At 44.2% G+C, this 18,626-nt stretch overlaps 1 protein-coding gene across 1 annotated transcript in view; it reads left to right on the top strand.

Annotated features, from left to right (window-relative positions):
- LOC138268006 (septin-7-like) overlaps positions 1–18,626 on the top strand; it is a 159,480-nt gene that overhangs the window by 104,605 nt on the left and 36,249 nt on the right. The window contains exons 4-6 of the mRNA XM_069217313.1: positions 9,788–9,888; positions 10,398–10,532; positions 10,623–10,740. Of these exons, the coding sequence (XP_069073414.1) occupies positions 9,788–9,888; positions 10,398–10,532; positions 10,623–10,740 (354 nt within the window). The remainder of the gene's footprint in view (positions 1–9,787; positions 9,889–10,397; positions 10,533–10,622; positions 10,741–18,626) is intronic.

The raw sequence follows: 18,626 nt of genomic DNA on the forward strand, positions 1-18,626 counted from the left end.
CATGACAACTGAAATTATGATGGAGTTAATAGTGCCTTTTTTATGTCTTAAAGAAAAATGTTTTTGTTTACCTCCTTTTCTGTATAACGATTTGTTGCGCGATTGTGAAACTCAACTACTTCATTTTTAACTCTTTAAATGCTGCGAGTTGTGAGACAGGTGCTTGCAGGGCTGCTGAACAAGCTCTGCTTTTTTTCCTCTAAGTTGATCGTACAGAGCCACTGACTGTGAAGTACTGGGGGGAGGTGTGTGTTATTTGTGTTTTAGGTAGTGAGTATTTTGAGCTTAGCCTGTTTATATATGATTTGCTATTGAAGCTTGTACTTCTGATGGATACAACTACCTGTGGATTCCTCACCTCATGAATACTCCCATGGCGCCAGCATTTGACGGAAATCTTCTTACTAGTCTCTGCACGTCGACGAGGACGTCACTCTAGCCCACGCGACGCCGTCTGACGTCATACAGGCAATAAGAAGTCCTCGCCGACGTGCCGATGACAGTTCCCTTTTTTCCGTGCATTCGAAACGGTTATCTTCGAGGGAGTTACTGTTACCTTCGTGGTTACAGTGTATTGTCTGCTGCGTAGTCTTCTCTGCGGTAACAATGTCTCAGAGGAAGTCGGGTTTCAAGCCCTGTCGAGAGTGTGGGGGCAAGATGTCAGTTACAGATCCTCACTCCGACTGTCTATGGTGTTTGAGCTCCGACCACGACGTCTCGACTTGCGATTCATGTCAACACATGAATCCGAAGGCCCTCAAAGAGCGCGAGGCCAAGTTATTCATGGCAAAGTCAAAGAAGAAGGAGAAACATCATAAGAAGTCTTCTTCGCCAAGGTCTCACCGGCGTCATCGAGACTCCCGGCGCCGTAGAGACTCACGACGTCACTCCAGCAAGGAGTCTCATTCGAGGTCACCTTCGGCTCGGCGTCGGAGGACTTGGGAGGTCAGCCCCACGGTCACGCCGCATCCATCGACGCCGTTGCCCTCTCCGGCGTCACCGACTTCACCTGGTCAGGCGTCAGTGATTGAGGTGGTGCAGCCTCTTGTGTTTTCTCCGGCGTCGCAGACGTCGAGGCCGGCGTCGGGGTCGCCTTCGATCCAGGCACCCCAGTATCCGGCTTTTCCCACTCCTGGAGCCGATAGTACCGCGTTTCTTAATGCGATGTATACCATCTTTCAGCAGATGGCTCCAGGAGCTGCTCCGGCTGGTCCTTCGGGGCCCTTGGCCTTTTCGTTGGGTGATCCTGCGCCTCTTCGGCCGGCACCCTTTATGCCCTTTCTCCCTTTTGGGAATGTGGGCTCGGCGCCGGTGCCGGCGTCGGTGGCCGCTCCGGTGGCTTCGGATGTTTCGGCCCCGGAGGTTGCCCCTCCGTCGAAGTCAGGATTTTGCCCTGTGACTCCGGTTGGTCCATCGGCTCCAAGACCTCGTCCTCCGGCTCCTGCCTCGGCGCCGAAGCTGCCTGTGGCGCCGGACGCGGCGTCAGATGCTTCTGGAGATCGGCGCCGTTCTTCGACGTCGGCGGAGGCCATGTCGACTCCGCGTATCGAGGAGAGACTTCATTCGAGGAGGCGTGCTCTCCGTCTTTTAGAAGAGCAAGAGTACCAGCGAGTCCTAGAGGAGGGAGAGATTGAGGACTCTGGAGACGGACTGCATGGTCTGGATACAGCCAGTGGGCTGGACACTTCCCCTGAGTGGGACCTTTCATCTCCAGGGGAATATACGGAGGAGGCTGCTTCCTTTCATGCTGTGGTGAGGAAGGCAGCGAGCTTTTTGGACCTGCCTTTGCCGGTGGCAGAGGCAAAGCAGAATTTGCTGACAGAGGTATTGCATCCGGCCTCTGCTGCAGCTGAGCCTCTCTTGCCATTTAATGAGGCTTTGCTGGATCCGGTGTTGGAGGTGTGGAAGAAGCCGGTGTCTTCCTCGGCCGTTCATAGGGCTGTGGCCAGGAGGTATCGAGCTGCACCATCTGACCCTGGCTTTCTCTCTAGACACCCTACGCCGGAGAGCTTGGTGGTGCAAGCCTCCTGTTCCTCAAAGTCAGCGCCTGGTTCCTTCCCGACGGTGCCTGGAGACAGAGACTCCAAGAAACTGGATGCGCAGTCCAACAGACTGTTTGGAGCCAAGGCAGATTCGGCCTTGGAACGATTTAAGGAGAGCAGAGCCACAGCCAAATCGTTAGGACTGCAAGCTCCTTCTTCCTCTGCCTCTTCTAGAATTTTCAGGAGGTTTCGGGGATTTGGGCGTGGCTCTTATTCCTCTTCCTTTCGGGGGAGGTTCCAGCAACCCGCCTCTTCCCTCCCCTATAGGTCATTTAGAGGGAGGGGGAGGGGTGGGGTCCGTACCAGAGGAGCCTCTCAACAGCACTCTGCCTCTTCCTCGTCCTCTGGAGGGGTGCAGCAGGGGAAGCAGCCTTAGGCTTCCACCGTTTCCCACTCACTCCTCTCCTGTAGGGGGAAGATTACAGCGTTTTCTCCACAAGTGGAGGTCTATCACAACGGACACTTGGGTTCTCGGCATTGTGGGAAAAGGCTACGCCCTTCCCTTTCGGGAGTTCCCGCCCCTCATCCCGCCCCGCCCATCTTATTGTTCAGAAGAACACCTCCTGTTGCTAGAACAGGAGGTTCAAGTCCTCCTTTCAAAGGGCGCGGTAGAGTTGGTCCCAGAGCAGGAAAAGGGTCGAGGTTGTTACTCAAGATACTTCCTGATTCCCAAAAAGGATGGTCAGTTGAGACCAATCCTGGATCTGAGGATCTTGAATTGGTTCCTCAAACAGGAAAAGTTCAAGATGCTGACCCTAGCACAGGTGCTTTTGGCGTTGAACAAGGAAGATTGGATGGTGTCTGTCGACTTGCAGGATGCTTACTTTCATATCCCGATACTCAAGTCGCACAGGAAGTATCTCCGGTTTGTGGTAGGGTCGCAGCACTATCAGTTTGCGGTCCTCCCGTTTGGTCTTACTTCAGCACCTCGAGTCTTCACAAAGGTGATGTCAGTGGTTGCGGCGGAGCTCAGAAGGAAGGGGATAGCAGTATTCCCTTACTTGGACGACTGGTTGATCAAAGCCAAGTCCCCGGAGCTTGTGTCGCATCATCTGCAGTCAACAACCCAGTTGTTGTTCGACCTGGGCTTTTCGGTGAACGTGCCCAAATCTCACCTGGAGCCCTCTCAGCGCCTCCTGTTCATAGGGGCAGTACTGGATACAACATTGAGTCGAGCCTTTCCTCCGCCTCAGCGGATTCAAGATATTCAGGAATTGGTTCCAATGTTTCGAAATGGAGCGGTAGTTCCAGTCCTCAAGGTCCTTCGTCTGCTCGGTTTGTTCGCCTCCTGCATTCTGTTGGTCACGCATGCTCGCTGGCACATGAGGGCTCTTCAGTGGTGCCTCCGAAGGCAGTGGTCTCAACACAAGGGAGATTTAGAAGGTACTGTCAAGATCTCCAGAGATGCTGCTGTGGAATTGAAGTGGTGGATTGCGGGCAACAATCTTTCACAGGGGAAGCCGTTCGCGCAGTCGCCACCAGTGGCCACGGTAATAACGGATGCCTCCACCCTAGGATGGGGAGCTCATCTGGGGGATCTGGAGATCAAAGGGCTTTGGTCTCCAGAGGAACAGGTGTTTCATATCAATCTGTTGGAGTTACGGGCTGTACGTTTGGCTCTCAAGGCCTTCCTCCCATCCCTTCGTGGTCAGTCGGTACAGGTCCTGACGGACAATACTACCACGATGTGGTACATAAACAAACAGGGAGGAGTAGGGTCGTACCTTCTCTGCAGAGAAGCTCTTCGGCTATGGTCCTGGGCAAAGGACCATCAGATTTGCTTGGTGGCAAATCATCTGGCCGGGGTCTTGAATGTACGTGCGGACAGTCTCAGTCGCCAATTCTCGGCAGACCACGAGTGGCGTCTCCATCCAGATCAAGTCTGTTTAATCTTCCAGATGTGGGGGTTTCCTCGGATAGATCTGTTTGCCACTCGGGAGAACGCGCATTGCCCGTTATTCTGCAGCCTCCAGTATCCGATGCAGGGAGCGTTGGGGGACGCGTTTCAGATAACCTGGTGCGACCAGTTGCTTTACGCGTTTCCCCCCATACCCTTGATTCCTCGAGTGTTGAGGAAAATTCGCCAAGACCGGGCCCAAGTCATCTTAATAGCTCCGGATTGGCCAAGGAGGGTATGGTACTCCGACCTTCTCCAACTCTCACTGTGCCCTCCGCTCCGTCTCCCTCTCAGGGCAGACCTCCTCTCGCAGTCGCAGGGGCAGGTTTTACACCCCAACCTCCAGAGTCTGCACCTACATGCTTGGAGATTGAACGGGGCAACCTGAGTTCCTTCTCTCTCCCGCCTGATGTAGTGGATGTTATCTTAGCGGCCAGGCGACACTCCACTAAATCTATCTACGCTAATAGGTGGTCTAAATTTGTTATGTGGTGTGGAGAGAGACAGATTGATCCCTTACATGCTCGTCTGTCACATGTTTTGTCTTTTGCACTGTCTCTAGCGCAGAAAGGTTGTGCAGTAGCTACCATTAAGGGTTATTTGTCGGCCTTGTCAGCCTTCATTTGTCTTCCAGACCAACCATCGTTATTTAAATCCCCTATTGTTCTCAGATTCTTGAAAGGTCTTCTGAATCAATATCCTCCAAAACCATTCGTTATGCCTCAATGGGATTTGTCCTTGGTCCTGACTTTCCTTATGGGGTCCCCTTTTGAGCCTATGCATTCTTGCCCCTTAAGGTATTTGGTTATTAAAACAGTATTCCTGGTAGCTATAACATCTGCAAGGAGAGTGAGTGAGTTGCAGGCCTTATCGGTTAAACCCCCTTATATAACGTTTTATGGGGATAAGGTGGTGTTGAGGACCAAGGCTGCTTTCCTTCCGAAGGTTGTTTCACCCTTCCATTTGGCTCAGACAATCACTTTGTCCACGTTTTATCCTCCGCCTCATCCTTCAAAGGAGGAAGAAAGACTACATCGCCTGGACCCAAAAAGGGCGTTGAGCTTCTATATCGACAGAATGAAGGATATCAGGCTGGAGGATCAGCTGTTTGTCGGATACGTGGGCAAGAGGAGAGGAAAGGCAGTCCACAAGAGAACACTCTCCAGGTGGGTTGTTCTTTGCATTAAAATCTGTTACTCTTTGGCAAAGAAGGATCCGCCTGAGGGCATTAGAGCTCACTCCACCAGAGCTAAGTCGGCCTCTTCGGCCTTGGCCAGGGGTGTTCCTGTGGTTGACATCTGCAAGGCCGCAACTTGGTCGTCCCTTCACACTTTTGTGAAACATTACTGTTTGGACTCTGAGGTCAGAAGGGACGGTCATTTTGCACGGTCAGTGCTGCAGGATTTCTTGGTTTGACCATTTAGGCACCCACCGCCGGGCGTGGTACTGCTTTGGGACTCTATTCATGAGGTGAGGAATCCACAGGTAGTTGTATCCATCAGAAGAACGAGTTACTTACCTTCGGTAACGACTTTTCTGGTGGATACATTAGCTACCTGTGGATTCCTCACGGTCCCACCCGCCTCCCCGTTGCCTTTTTGGTCTCTCCAAGCAATCCTTGAGGGTGCTCCTTTTGGTCTTCAAAGTTGCAATACATTTTGCATGTATGATATTTGTATATATGTGTATATGTATATATAAATCTATATATATATTGGGTATATACATGATTCGTATGTATAAATATATTTATTTGTTTAAAAAAAAAAAAAAAAAAAAAGGTTATATTAAATCTACAGCTATTTTATTGCAATGTTGTGTGATTTACAATATTAAGAGATGTTGCTTTGCTCTTTCATTGCATTGGGTTATTATTATTATTCTCATGCACGTAAAAAATGTTGGTACTGTCATCGGCACGTCGGCGAGGACTTCTTATTGCCTGTATGACGTCAGACGGCGTCGCGTGGGCTAGAGTGACGTCCTCGTCGACGTGCAGAGACTAGTAAGAAGATTTCCGTCAAATGCTGGCGCCATGGGAGTATTCATGAGGTGAGGAATCCACAGGTAGCTAATGTATCCACCAGAAAAGTCGTTACCGAAGGTAAGTAACTCGTTCTTCTTTACCTATGTAGAGTAAGTGGGGGAAGCCTCTGTACTGCGGCCTGTGCTGTAATGTGTGTGAAGATTGCCCTGCTCCTGCTGATGTTTGTCTGATGGAGAAGCTATAGCAATGACATGTTTGAGTTTGCGTGTAGTTTACACTGCCACTGTGGCTTCTACCTTCCATGTCCTGTGGGCGTAGGGAAGCTTACACTGCTGTATGCCTGGGCTGCATCTGTTCCGTTTGAGCAACTCTCGCACTGGTGCAGTGTTGGTATTGTACCTGGTGACCACTTCTGCTGCGCAAAAGCAAAAACGGTTGCATTTGCTAGTGCTTGTTTTCACAGTACACTGGACAATTGCTTCTGTTCTTGTTTAGGATTAGCTTTAGGGTGGAAATTAAGTTAGGAGAGGGAGGAGTTAACTGGCCCTGTGGCTGTCAGAGGAACTGTCCCCCTGGGCCTGTGATTCGCCGTCCCAGATGGCAGATGTACTTATCTTTATTCGCACGTTTAGCCTTTGGCTTAGTTTCTGGGATTGGAGGAGTGCTGGGTTTCATAAAAATGTTTATTTGAGATTTGTTGTAGTTTGTATATTTCACGTGTTTGTTTTTATCGAAACTGTTGGCATTGCAGTTTATGGATTTTGACATGCAACCTTTTCGCAGGGCAGTAAAACAGTTTGTACTTTACCGAGAACGCAGTCTCTTGCTTTTCAAAGACATGCATTTTAGGGGAATTAGGAGTCCTTTGAAGGTTCATTCTCATTCCCTCAGAAGAGGCAACATCATTGGCATTCCTAAGACAAGTTCCCATTGCAGACATGCATAATGTAGTAATGCCCGTCAGTCCACATGCTATTTACGACGATCACTGTCTTCTAGGAAAGCAGGTTCTGTCCAGCTTTTTTGTTCGCAGCATGGTCGAGCAATTGTCCTGTCACCCCTCACAGTATTACAATCATGAATCAAATTGACAACCATTTGGGAAATACACGGAGCAGGATTGCACAGTAGATCTAAACTGCATTAATGGTGACACTGGTACTAAGTGAAAAAACGCTCCCTGTGCTCCTCCAGCCATGCCCTCCCTTAGCGTATCCCATGCTGCAACCCTGCACTGATGTGGCACACAGGACTGTTCTCACATGCGCTAAGGGAAGCCCCCACAAGGAGGGCTGCCCTTTAAAGTAGCAGGATTCTTCTTGGAGAGTTTTTTTTTTTTCTTACCCTGAATACGGATGCAGCTCTTCCATCTAGTTTTTTAATAGGAAAAGCAAAGACTGAGTATTGGTGCGTTTGTTTTTTATCACCACCGCTTACTAATCTGTATCAAAGTTTCCTTTGCATCTTCCTCTCTAAAACGACAGTCCACTCTTTGCTAGCTAATTAAGTCTAGCTTACTGACAATTTTAATTGTCTTTTTCAAAAAAGACATCTAGTGGACCATACCAAAAATGTAAAAGTGAGTGTTGTGCCATCCCATTGCTTACCATTGATTGGCTTTCTTGTCAGTTTCTTTTGCTTGCTTCTTATTTCATTTGTTTCCTTCCTCTGCTGTTTGTCTTTTCCCAGGAGCATAGCTTATTTACTATCCTTTTTGATTGACTGACTTTTAATCTTCCACTGCTCTTATTCGGGGAACCACTTTTTTTTCTTTTGCTATCAGCGTAATATGTGAGTGTTTTGTTCCTTTTTGCAGTGTTTTTTTTCTTTTTCTATTGAATACGTCCTCTCTCAAATAGCTGTACCTAGGTGCTCCCGTGTTGGTGCCTCCTCCATTATCACATCCATTGGTTCTACCCTCACTGGCTTTTTATTTTATCTTCTTCTATTCTCTCCCTCGACTTCAATCTCTTCTGTTGGTCCCCGCCCACTTCCTGTTGCTTCCCCCAACTCCCGCTTATCCTATACTCTCCCATCTTTTGCTGTCCTAAAAAAAAGGTTGTTTTTCCCCCTTTTTCATTTTCTTTTTTTTTTTTTTTTTTTGAGGGCTTGCAACTGTAATTTGCTGTTCCATGTAAAAAGAAATAACATAAATTTTCACACAAGTATTATTATTATTTTTTAAATTTTACTCGCCTAATGGCATCTCTGAACACCAGCATTATTCTGTAACTAAGTAACAAGAACGGACCTTCTACCAGTGGGAAGCTGGGCTTATAGTACATACATAGAACAATGGTTTACCTGGAAAATTCATGTATATACTTCTATAAATATACCAACACAGGTGAATGGTAAGCAATTAATGCAAACACAACAACCACACTATAGCCCAATAGTAATTTAGTATCAGTTAAGTTAAACCTGTAAATTTTAATGATTTGGTTTTATAAAGGGTGAAAATGCCCATTGGCGTCTTGGCGCTGGCAACTGTCAAGGATAGACCGCGAGACCAGGCTGGTAAACTGTTGATTAGAAAACACCCACGTTTTGAGTGCCTTCCTGAAATGTAGCAGGTTGATCTGACATTTTGTGTGTAATGGAAGACTATTCCGTAGTTTGACAGTGGAGCCTATGAAACTTTTGCTACCCCAAGATGCCCTTTTACATTTAGGAGCCACCACATTCTTCTCAAAGCTTAGAAAACATGGGATGGTCATAAATAGTCAAAAAGAACACAATTGTGCAGTGTCCCAAAGAGAATAAACACACAGAAGTGAATTTATATACAAAAGTTGCACTTTAAAGTATGTATTCTACAGCACACAAATTATTGCTCTATATGAAAATCTAATTACTTATGCCAATTTCTTCACGACCATGGTTGTGTTCCACGAAATGTGGCATTGGCAACTCTACATCTGATCCTACTGCTGTTGTCATATATGCTTCTTTACCTGGTGTGTCGTTTACTGTACATTAATTGCTTTACAGGGGTACTAAATGCAATACATAGCGCTTGATGAATTACAGTTGGAGAAAAACTTCAATTCTTGATGCACTGTGCTATGCTGAAATGTTTGAGTTTACAGTGACTTTACAGGCAACACAACTGGAACATTTAAAATGGCTTACCACTTTTGGCATTCCCCAGTTTACTTCTTGGCTTTTACTTCTTAGCATATTTGTAGAAGTATATAAATGAATTCCAAGTGAACTATTGTTATGTTTATGTAGCATTTAGTAGGCACGTGTATCTACGGCGATGCACAATCGTGTCTGCATGGCAACACCTGCGGAATGAATGCCTCCTCTTCACATGTATGTATGTGTGCATGCATGTCACCGTGCCTTTTTTTAATTTTTTTGCTGATGCTGAACAGCATTGACAAAAAGCATGGGGAAAGTTAGTAGATCAAAAGGCACATTTTGGTTTTGCAGAAACTTGTTTTATGCTCCCTGACCCTTTATCTTCCCCTCCCAGCAGCTTTATTCTCCTCCCCGTTTTCTTGCTAACCCCCCTCCCCCTTAGTTGTAAAATGTATTCTCTTTGTGGAGGGTCCCATTCTGACCCTATATGCCAAGTTCTCACAGATTGTAAATGTAGGCTGACCAGTGCACCACCATTTGCTGTTACATTGTTGCCTCATCATTTCTCACTACTGCCCTACTGCGGGATGTTTTCCAGCTATAATCTGTTTCCATTGGTTTTTGCTGCTTTTCTACCCTTTATAAAATACTTGTATACCTTCTTGCATAGTATTATTTTCTTGCCATGCGTCCAGTGACTGTTCTCCGCTCAACACCTCCGCTCCCCTATGATAAGTGAATTCTAATGCAAGTCCAACTTTATTTGTGCAGGTCGAGCAGTCTAAGGTTCTGGTGAAAGAAGGTGGAGTTCAGCTGACGCTAACCATTGTAGACACTCCTGGCTTTGGTGATGCAGTGGACAACAGTAACTGGTGAGCCATCAGATTTCTGGCCTGCAAGGGGCTGTCCCCACCAGTTTGTCTCCTGTATCTCTAACTCATGCGATGATGTCTCCTATTAATTTTACCTCTGCCTTTCTGGCTCTTTTGATATGGGTTGATCCATTGCCTGTTCAGCTCCTATGCACCAATAAGTCTTCTTCCTTTAAGTGTCCACCCTTATTGTTGATGGTTTCCCGTAATGTAAATTTGGTTGGCTCCTCTGTAAAGAAATTCTATTTTAGTTCTTTTGTGTCCAGCTTCGGCTCTCCGTGGGCTGTTAAAGATACTGCCCCTGTGCTTTTTAAGACCCATCGATAGGGGTTGGTCCTTTATCTTCACCTTCTTTATGGGAGTTCCATCGCGTGTGTGACTCCTGTACAGTGAGGAACTCCTTGACTTGTTATGATTGAACTGTCTCTTTCCGTTTGAGGATTTGAAGTTTCATGTAGGTTGATGTAGTATTGTTAATTGGGTTGTGTACATATTTCTCACTCCCATAGCTGGCAGCCTGTAATTAACCACATTGATAGCAAGTTTGAGGACTTCCTGAATGCAGAATCACGTGTGAATCGAAGACAGATCCCAGACACACGCGTGCACTGCTGCTTGTACTTCATTGCACCATCAGGACACGGGTAAGTTCATTGCTAATTCTGCACATCTGTATTCTTTAGTCTGTGGTATGTTCTGTATTTGGAGATGTTTCTGTACTTTTTTCCCTGTAGATTGAAGCCGTTGGACATTGAGTTTATGAAGAGGCTTCATGACAAGGTGAACATCATCCCACTAATCGCAAAGGCTGATACAATGACACCAGAAGAGTGCGCATGTTTCAAGAAACAGGTGAGCAGGAGGAGATGCAGATACAATTGGAATATGTTGGTTTGAAAAAATTGGCGAAAGTGCTAGTAGTGGAAGACACGTAAAGGTTGGAGGGGTTTTGGATATAGACATTCTACAGTAGCTGTTGGATGCGAGTTTTAAGAAAATGAAGTAGAATGGGAGAAAACACCCCGAATTAGAAGTTAAAACAAAAAAAACACAAATATAGAGATTGTGACAAAGTTTGCAAATGTCAGGAACTACTCTGTCCAGCGCCATCCATTTCCACTTTTTGAAAATAACTTTCTGGTGGACAGTCCCTACCACAGAGCATCTGTCTAGGGGCTCACAGTCTCATCCAGTACCTCTGTGTATATCTCAGTCCCCTGTACACTTTTCCTCCTCCCATCAATACACCGTGGTAATGTACTCTAGTGTTATTTCTATAGTGTTAACTGTGTGGTTGAGTTCCCTTTTATAAAGGGTTTTGTGTAGGCCACATTTTGTTGGACTATACTTCTGCATCATGTCCCTTTCCGCTACCATGCCCTTTAGATCATCCCACATTTGAGCCTGTTGTCTGCATAGACAAACTGATGTATCAAATCTTATACAGTCATGTGGATTTAAAATCTTATTCCATCATGGTGGGGAATCTCGAGCAGTATAAAAACTTTAATATTGCCAAGCTATATATTTTTGATATATTTTTGATGCGTTCTTAGGTTTCCACATAACCTCTTGTGTGCTACTTCAGGCCATTTAATAGGTTTCTCCTTTTTGGAGCTAGGCCAGTGTGGTTTTGAAACCAACTAGTTTATTTTGTTCCCCACCGTGGACGTTGTTAAAAGGCCTTCATTTACTAAGGTGATTTTTTTTTTATTTTATTTTTATTTTACCCTTCAAATATTTTCGGGTATGAACGTTGCCTATTTTGAATTTTCAATTGACAATAGTGTTTTTTAATATTGAAATTCTTACCTTTGCTTAATTTTGGTGAGATTTTATGCTTTCAAATTTTACCTCCATTATGACAGTAAAATGTTGTGTTTTTTGACTTGAGAATGTCTTAATGTGGCTCTTAGAAATTTGCTAAACTTTAGTCCTCAAACAGAAAGAAACATTAGAAGGTTTAACTTGTCTTCTATTCTTAAACAAGGGAAATAAATACAAAAAAGATTTAGTAAGGCATTGCATTGGCAAAAAGCTCAAATCTAATGACGTTTGCACATCCTTCTTAACCACCACTAAAAGCTTCACAAAATTTAGATTGGCCCTCACCCCACCCACTCACAAGTACCTACCTTTTATGGGTTGCCTGTTCTGGTCCATCAGTAGCAGCATTCCTATGGCGAAAGGACTGTAAAAAGTATCCGGTTTGTTTTGTATTATTAACTCTGTGTGCTTTTGGAAAACTGTATGCATTAAAAAACAGTATGTGATTTCTTGCTACTTAGGACTTTTAAAATGTGTCTATAGGAGGCTGCCAATATTTTTTGGTGGGGTTGGTGGCTGTTCTAGAAAGCTAATCGTCGTTGTATGGTTATATCACCACCTGCTCGATGGTCTAATCAAAAGCCAGTCTGAACACTTACGACTGAGTTTACTGACGCACAGTAGTTGGTTTCTCCCTCGGGATCTGAGTTGGCACATTTCGCTGCTCGGGCCCATTTGTTTCTAGAGCAAGAGATCTCCTGTGATCTATTGTCTTGAAATGTTTGTGAAATAATCTGATGTGGTGCTACTCATAGCCACTTCCAAATGCTTCTCTTATTCTCTACTTAAATGATTGGTCAGCCATGGGCCTGCCTTCCACACTACTACTTTCACCGACCTACAAATAGTGTTGGAAGCAGTCCCTCTGTGGCCCAGTATGTTCTTTGTTTATTTAAGCCTCAAAAATTAAGCTGTCCTCAAGATGGCAGTGAATCCATCATCTATTGGCTCTGAACAATTTTCAAAACAAAAAGTCCGTTTTTTTGGGAGATTCAAGAAACCAATTGTTCCCATCCTCTGGTGTGCAGGTTTGTGTAGCTACAAGCTCACAACTGCCTTGAAATGGGACTTTGATAGTTGGTCAGATCCATTCTCTCCACAGGTTAGTTTGATTTGCAGCTGCATTTATATAGTGCTTCAGTGTCTAGTTTTAGATGGCAGCACTTTAAGAGACTGGGTTTTTTCTTAGAGTCAGTAAAGAGTTCATCATTGTCCTTTTCACGTCAAGCTGTTTTAGTGTTTGGAGGCATCCTTTTTGTACAGAGAGGTGTGTGAAGCCAAACAGACATTGACTTATGGAAAAAATTGGCTATAGGAACTATATTGCAAAATGTTGAGATATACGTAAACTTATTACTGCCTCTTATTTGTAGGCTTGGAGGTGAGAGGTTTGGCCTCCATTACACATCTCTAAAGTAGGATCCTCATGTACCCAGATTGCACAAATTTAGCAATTCTTTCTCGTGTCCTGGTGTTCTCAGGATCGGGTATTCGTCATCATTGCTTCACAAAGGAACTTAACACTGTCATGCAGCTTCTGAATTATACAAAACAGTGATGAATGGAATGCTTTAATTCGTATCCACATTTAAAATTACTTAAGGCCACATCCCAGTCCAGTGTTGTTTTGCACACCATGTCTCCTCAGTTTGGACCCAGCCATTTGCAAATCAGTCTTGACCCTTCTACAATGGAAACAGTCCAGCTCGAACTGCCCGGCCAGGTCCTACCTGAACTGGAATACAGCTGCAGCTGTTCTCAACACTTGGATAGCATTTGGATCACTTCATAGCAAATCAGTGGCTTTGTTGGTACTCAACAAGTAGGATAAATGAAATTACTGCACACAGGTGGTGACTTTATTAATGATTAACTTTTATATTCCAAATTGACTGGGAAGTTTACTTGTCCGCACAGGTTCTCACAAAAGAGGATAATATAGATCAGTATCAGTTCATTTACCGAAGGAAAGTTGCGTTGCGTTAGTATGCCTCATGATTATTGTTTGGTTCAAATATTTTGCTACTCTCGCACCTGTGCCAGTTGCTCCTGTTTTTCTTTGTTAGTACTTGATTAGTGGTCAATTTATATTCATTTATTTACAGTAAACCGCCCCCCCCCCCCCCCCCTTCCCCCCTCAACATGAAAGACCTGAAAGGCCCGAAATGCATCAGGGATGTGTTCAGTACTTGGATTAGAAGATAACATATTGATGAGAAAGAATGCTTCATATGAAAAAGACTAAGAAATATGAAGATGTTTCTTTAGTCCAAAATGTTTTTGAGATCTTGAACGTTTGAACGCGTTTACATCGATTTCATTTAAACTAAGTTTGGTTGAAATATTGACTACTGTATTTAATTAGACTCACAGGCTTGTCTTTCCAAAGTTGAGAGGTTGTGTGCCTTGGGACTTTTCTCAAAGTGTGAATAATAGCTGCAGTGCTAATCTCATCGAATATGCCAATGGAAGCAAAGGTAAAGAAATTCTTTCAGGCATGGAGAAGAATAACATTAAATAGTCTGTTGCTAGATACAGTGAATTATAAGCTATTACGTAGAGTTTGCATTGTGGCTGGCAGTAGCACCTCCAAGCAAAGAACCCGTTTTTCACTTGGGCACCTTAAAACAGGAATTAAACATGTTATTGTTAACAGCCATAAAAGGAACTTCAACCCACAACAGAAGGAACCTGGGCCTTTCCTCCAAGTTTTTCCTTGTTCACAAAAAGAATGTACACCAGATACCCATTCTAGATCGAAAATTAATGAACATATATAAAAGAGCAAGCATTCAGAACGCTAACTCTTCAGAATGTGCCACAAACGCTAAACAAATATGACTTCTTGACCGCTATAGAGTTCGAAAATGCAAACGCTCATTTCGCCATCCATCACAAACGCCAATATGATCTGCCCTTTGAAGTGGATGGTAAACATTCCCAATTCAAAGCCCTTCCGTTTGGCCTCCACTGTGGTTACAGGGTGTTCACAAAGTGCTTAGTGCCTGACACAGCCTACCTACTGTGTCAAGTGATCAGAGTATATCCATATCTCTGACTGGCTCATCATGGCATCTTTGGCAGGGCAATCATTGGAAGTAGACAATCGGACAAATATCCTCCCAACAATTAGGTCTAACTTCCATTTACAAAATGTCAATACTATTGCCAACAAAACAAATACAATTCTTGGGCGCAAACATTTGTGTGGACCGCTTGAAGGCTTTTCTATTGAAAGAGAAATTAATTTGAGTCTCTTACTTCAAGAGATGACCACAAGACATTGGATAAAAGTAAGAGTAAACAAAGTCCTTTAGGGATAATATTATCCCTTATTTCTCTCATACTATAATGCTGTCAAAGAAAAAGAACTCTGCAAGAAGAACTAGACGGACAGTGGAGAAAGGAAATGGCCACTATAGTGTTCCGATCACATAAAGGATCGGAGATGCCATGCTTTGATGTCAAGATAAAGCAAATGTCTGTTTAGGTCGGTAGCTCTACGAGGTCAAACTTCCATTTGGCAATAGATACTGCCATTAAAGTTTGGGCAGCACATTTGAAGAGTCTCTCTGCAAGTGAATTATGATCTCTGCTGAAACAAAAGCTACTCATAAATATGCTGAAGCTTAGACATTGAAGCTTGCTTTTATGGATTTCTTTTTTTTAATCCCTCCCACAGCTAAAGGATGTCAAGGTAAAAATAGACAACATGACTAGAGGGGTTCAACATCCAGACTCATTCATAGGGAAGCACAAAAGTTATTGTTTTGGGTCCTGCAAAACACTGTCAGTTTGAAAGTTGAACTTCAGCAGGAAATCCATTGACTTCCACGATTTGTACTCAGATCCGTTAAATCTTATATTCTAAAGGTGGTGCAAACTCCAGTTTAATCTTGTTGCATTGCCAACCAATGCAAAATGACAAAGCTTTGCAGGCAGGTGGTTGTGCCCCAACTCAGTGGGAGAAGCATTTTTGATTCCATGGTTAAGAAAATGTGTCCACATCTCTTCCCCCCTCACCCCCAGATCTACCACTAGAGAAGCAAAGGTGGCCATGTGAGGTTGGTTTCGCTTTTATCATCCCTTCACCAGTAGACCACCGTCGTGAGAATTAAATGTGGTCTTGGGCCAACTCATCAGAGAGCCATTTGAGTCAATACTTAGAGCATCCGTGCAAATGTTATCGTAGCAGATGCCCTTCTTACTGGCTCTAGCATCCACTAGAAGGATAGGAGAAATTCAGGCCTTTTCAATAAAACCACCATTCATTACATTTGACAAGAACAGGGTTACTTCGTTAACCAATCCAGTGTGTATCCCAAGATTTCCTACATCTTTTCACCTCAATGAAACAATTAATTTACCAACTTTCTTTCTACCACAACCATATACAGCAGCTGAACATGTCCTACACTCACTTGACTTTAAAAAAATGTTTTAAAAATTATAATAAGGCAAAAGCGTTGTGGAAAATGGCCCTCTTTGTTTCATCTGGAAATTCAAATAAAGGATGTCCTTTGTCGAAGCAAATCCTATCCAGATGGATTAGCTCCTGCACATTTTACCTTTGTGTCAAAGCTGGCAAGCCCATGAGATATACAGTCGGAGTGCACTAAACGAGGGGCATGGTGTCAACAGGCACACTGTTTGCTGGAGTTCTGTTATTGGACATCTGCTGAGCAGTGACTAGATCATCAACATACACTTTCGCCAGACCATGTAAAGTCATCAACTGAAACATCAGTTGATTAAGCAGAATTGCTACATGATGTCTTTGATAAATACTGGTTTGGGAATCATTATTCAAGCGTGTGAATCTATGAAAGTTCCAGTGCTGCAGAAGAAAGTTATTTACCTATAACTACAGTTCTGCAGCATTGGAATCTTTCTCAGATTCACATGCTCCCACTCTGCACTGTCGGTGAGGCTACTAGTTGCTGTTACAAGCTGTGAAAATCTGGCAGTTGAAGCCTGTAAGGAGGGTTGAATCCTAGACACTCAACCTGGTTGGCTGACTTTCAGATCACAAGGTGAGCAGGATGGGCTGAGTATAGTTTATGAAGGTTTCTCATTTATTTTCAATGTCGGTAGCTACATTGAAAAACTGGCATGATAAACATTGACTACTAGGGATCCCAGTCTGACGTCAGGATGTAATGAATGTGAACCTATGAAAAATCCAGGCTGCAGAACTGTAGTCACTGATAAGTAACTTTTTCTTACAGGTCAATATAACTTCGTCACTGCAATATTTCTTGTAATCTACAAGACGGGCCTTCTGAGAACTGATAGAAATCCAGACTTCTTTTCTGATTCAAAGATTATTGGAGTTGATGTTCTGTTCCTCATAGCAATTACTGTTTTCATACAGAGCTTTGACGCACTTCATTGATTAATCTTTGTGATTAGATATTGCTGTAATAGATCATATATTTTTGCAGTTTACCTTGCTGAAGGCCGTTTATGTGTCAAGCATTACTAATTGGAGGGGAATTGCTTTATAGGTAGTAAAGTCCAATACTGGTAAACATCTCCTGGTCTTCTTGCAGTGTTCCTTTATCGAGTAAAGCCTTTTTGGTCATAATGAATGTTGTGTTGGATAATTTTGCAGAGTTTATTTGAAAGTATTTTTGCAAACATTTTAGTTGCTAAATTGGGGTGATACATGAGCAAAAAGACTTTCCCCCTAATTTAAGAAAAACGTTGTCGCTTCATCTCATTTTTTGCCGTGTTTCCAAGACCAGTCAAACTCTCCACGCTGGATGTCAGAAGAGGTCGGAAGGCTTACTTTGGAGGGACAAAAGATGTCCACCTCAATTTACTCTATTGCAAGCTGAGGAGGTGACACAGTCGAACTTCAGCTCACTGTTATAATTTACTGTCTACTGATATCCTATGCCGCTCAAATCCGTTTTTTTTTAGGTTTCCCCTGCATGTGCTGCAATCAAAGCTTTTGTAAATACAAAAGGCTTAAAAACAAGCTTAGACCCTGCCAGAAACTTAACATTAACTATTATTGGTTGGCTCCCACATCGCACTCATCTCCTTGTTTCTGATTTGTCGGAGGCTCCTGCCGTTACCATTTTCTCTTCATTGCTTTCTCAGGTCTAGTTGTACATGAAGCTTGACCCTAGTAGAGTTTCTGACCTCTGCAGCAAGTGTCCATCCACTGGACGCAGGATGTACACGTACTTTAAAAAAACAAAAATCATTTTAATTAGGCGCTCCTTAAGAGTGCATGTATTTGCCGACTCGCCCTACCCCTCCTAATCCCTCCCACCCCCTCTTCTGTCCTAGTTGTTTGTCCTATCCTTCCCACCTCCTCCCACTTCTTTGTTGTTAACCCTTTCACATCTTGCTCCCTCTGGCCCCCCACCCGCCTTACAACAAAAAGCGCCATGACGGCCATACCATAGCGCTTTGTTTTACTTTGAGCCATAGTGCTTTGTTGGGGAAAATGGGGGCATAACCAAGACTGACACCGAATTGTGTGGAAAAGGCCGCTTTATTGAAGACAGGTGCCCCTAACATTATAACCTGACCTTTGCCTTACAAAACTAACTACCTCACTATGCATGCGCTTCCACTACGCCACTCCTCCCACCCCCACCCTCCCCCCTCCCAACAGCAGTATTGCAATCCTGTCCTCTTGTTTTTCCTGTTGCAATAGCTATATTCAAAACCCCTTTGAAGATGCTATTACTCTGCAACTCTAACTTCCTGTCGAACATTTAACAACGTGGCTAGACCCTGCAAAGTCCAGTCTCCCCTCTCCTTTCCCACGTGGGCTGCCGCTTTCAAGCCTAAAACTGTGCAAACCGTGGCAACTGGCCCTGCCCCCCCCACCATAGCACCTGCCTCCAAGCGACAACAATTCAACATTCTAGCTTATCTTGTAACAAAGCACA

Source organism: Pleurodeles waltl, chromosome 12 (genome assembly GCF_031143425.1).
Source record: "Pleurodeles waltl isolate 20211129_DDA chromosome 12, aPleWal1.hap1.20221129, whole genome shotgun sequence".
Classification (NCBI taxonomy): domain Eukaryota; kingdom Metazoa; phylum Chordata; class Amphibia; order Caudata; family Salamandridae; genus Pleurodeles; species Pleurodeles waltl.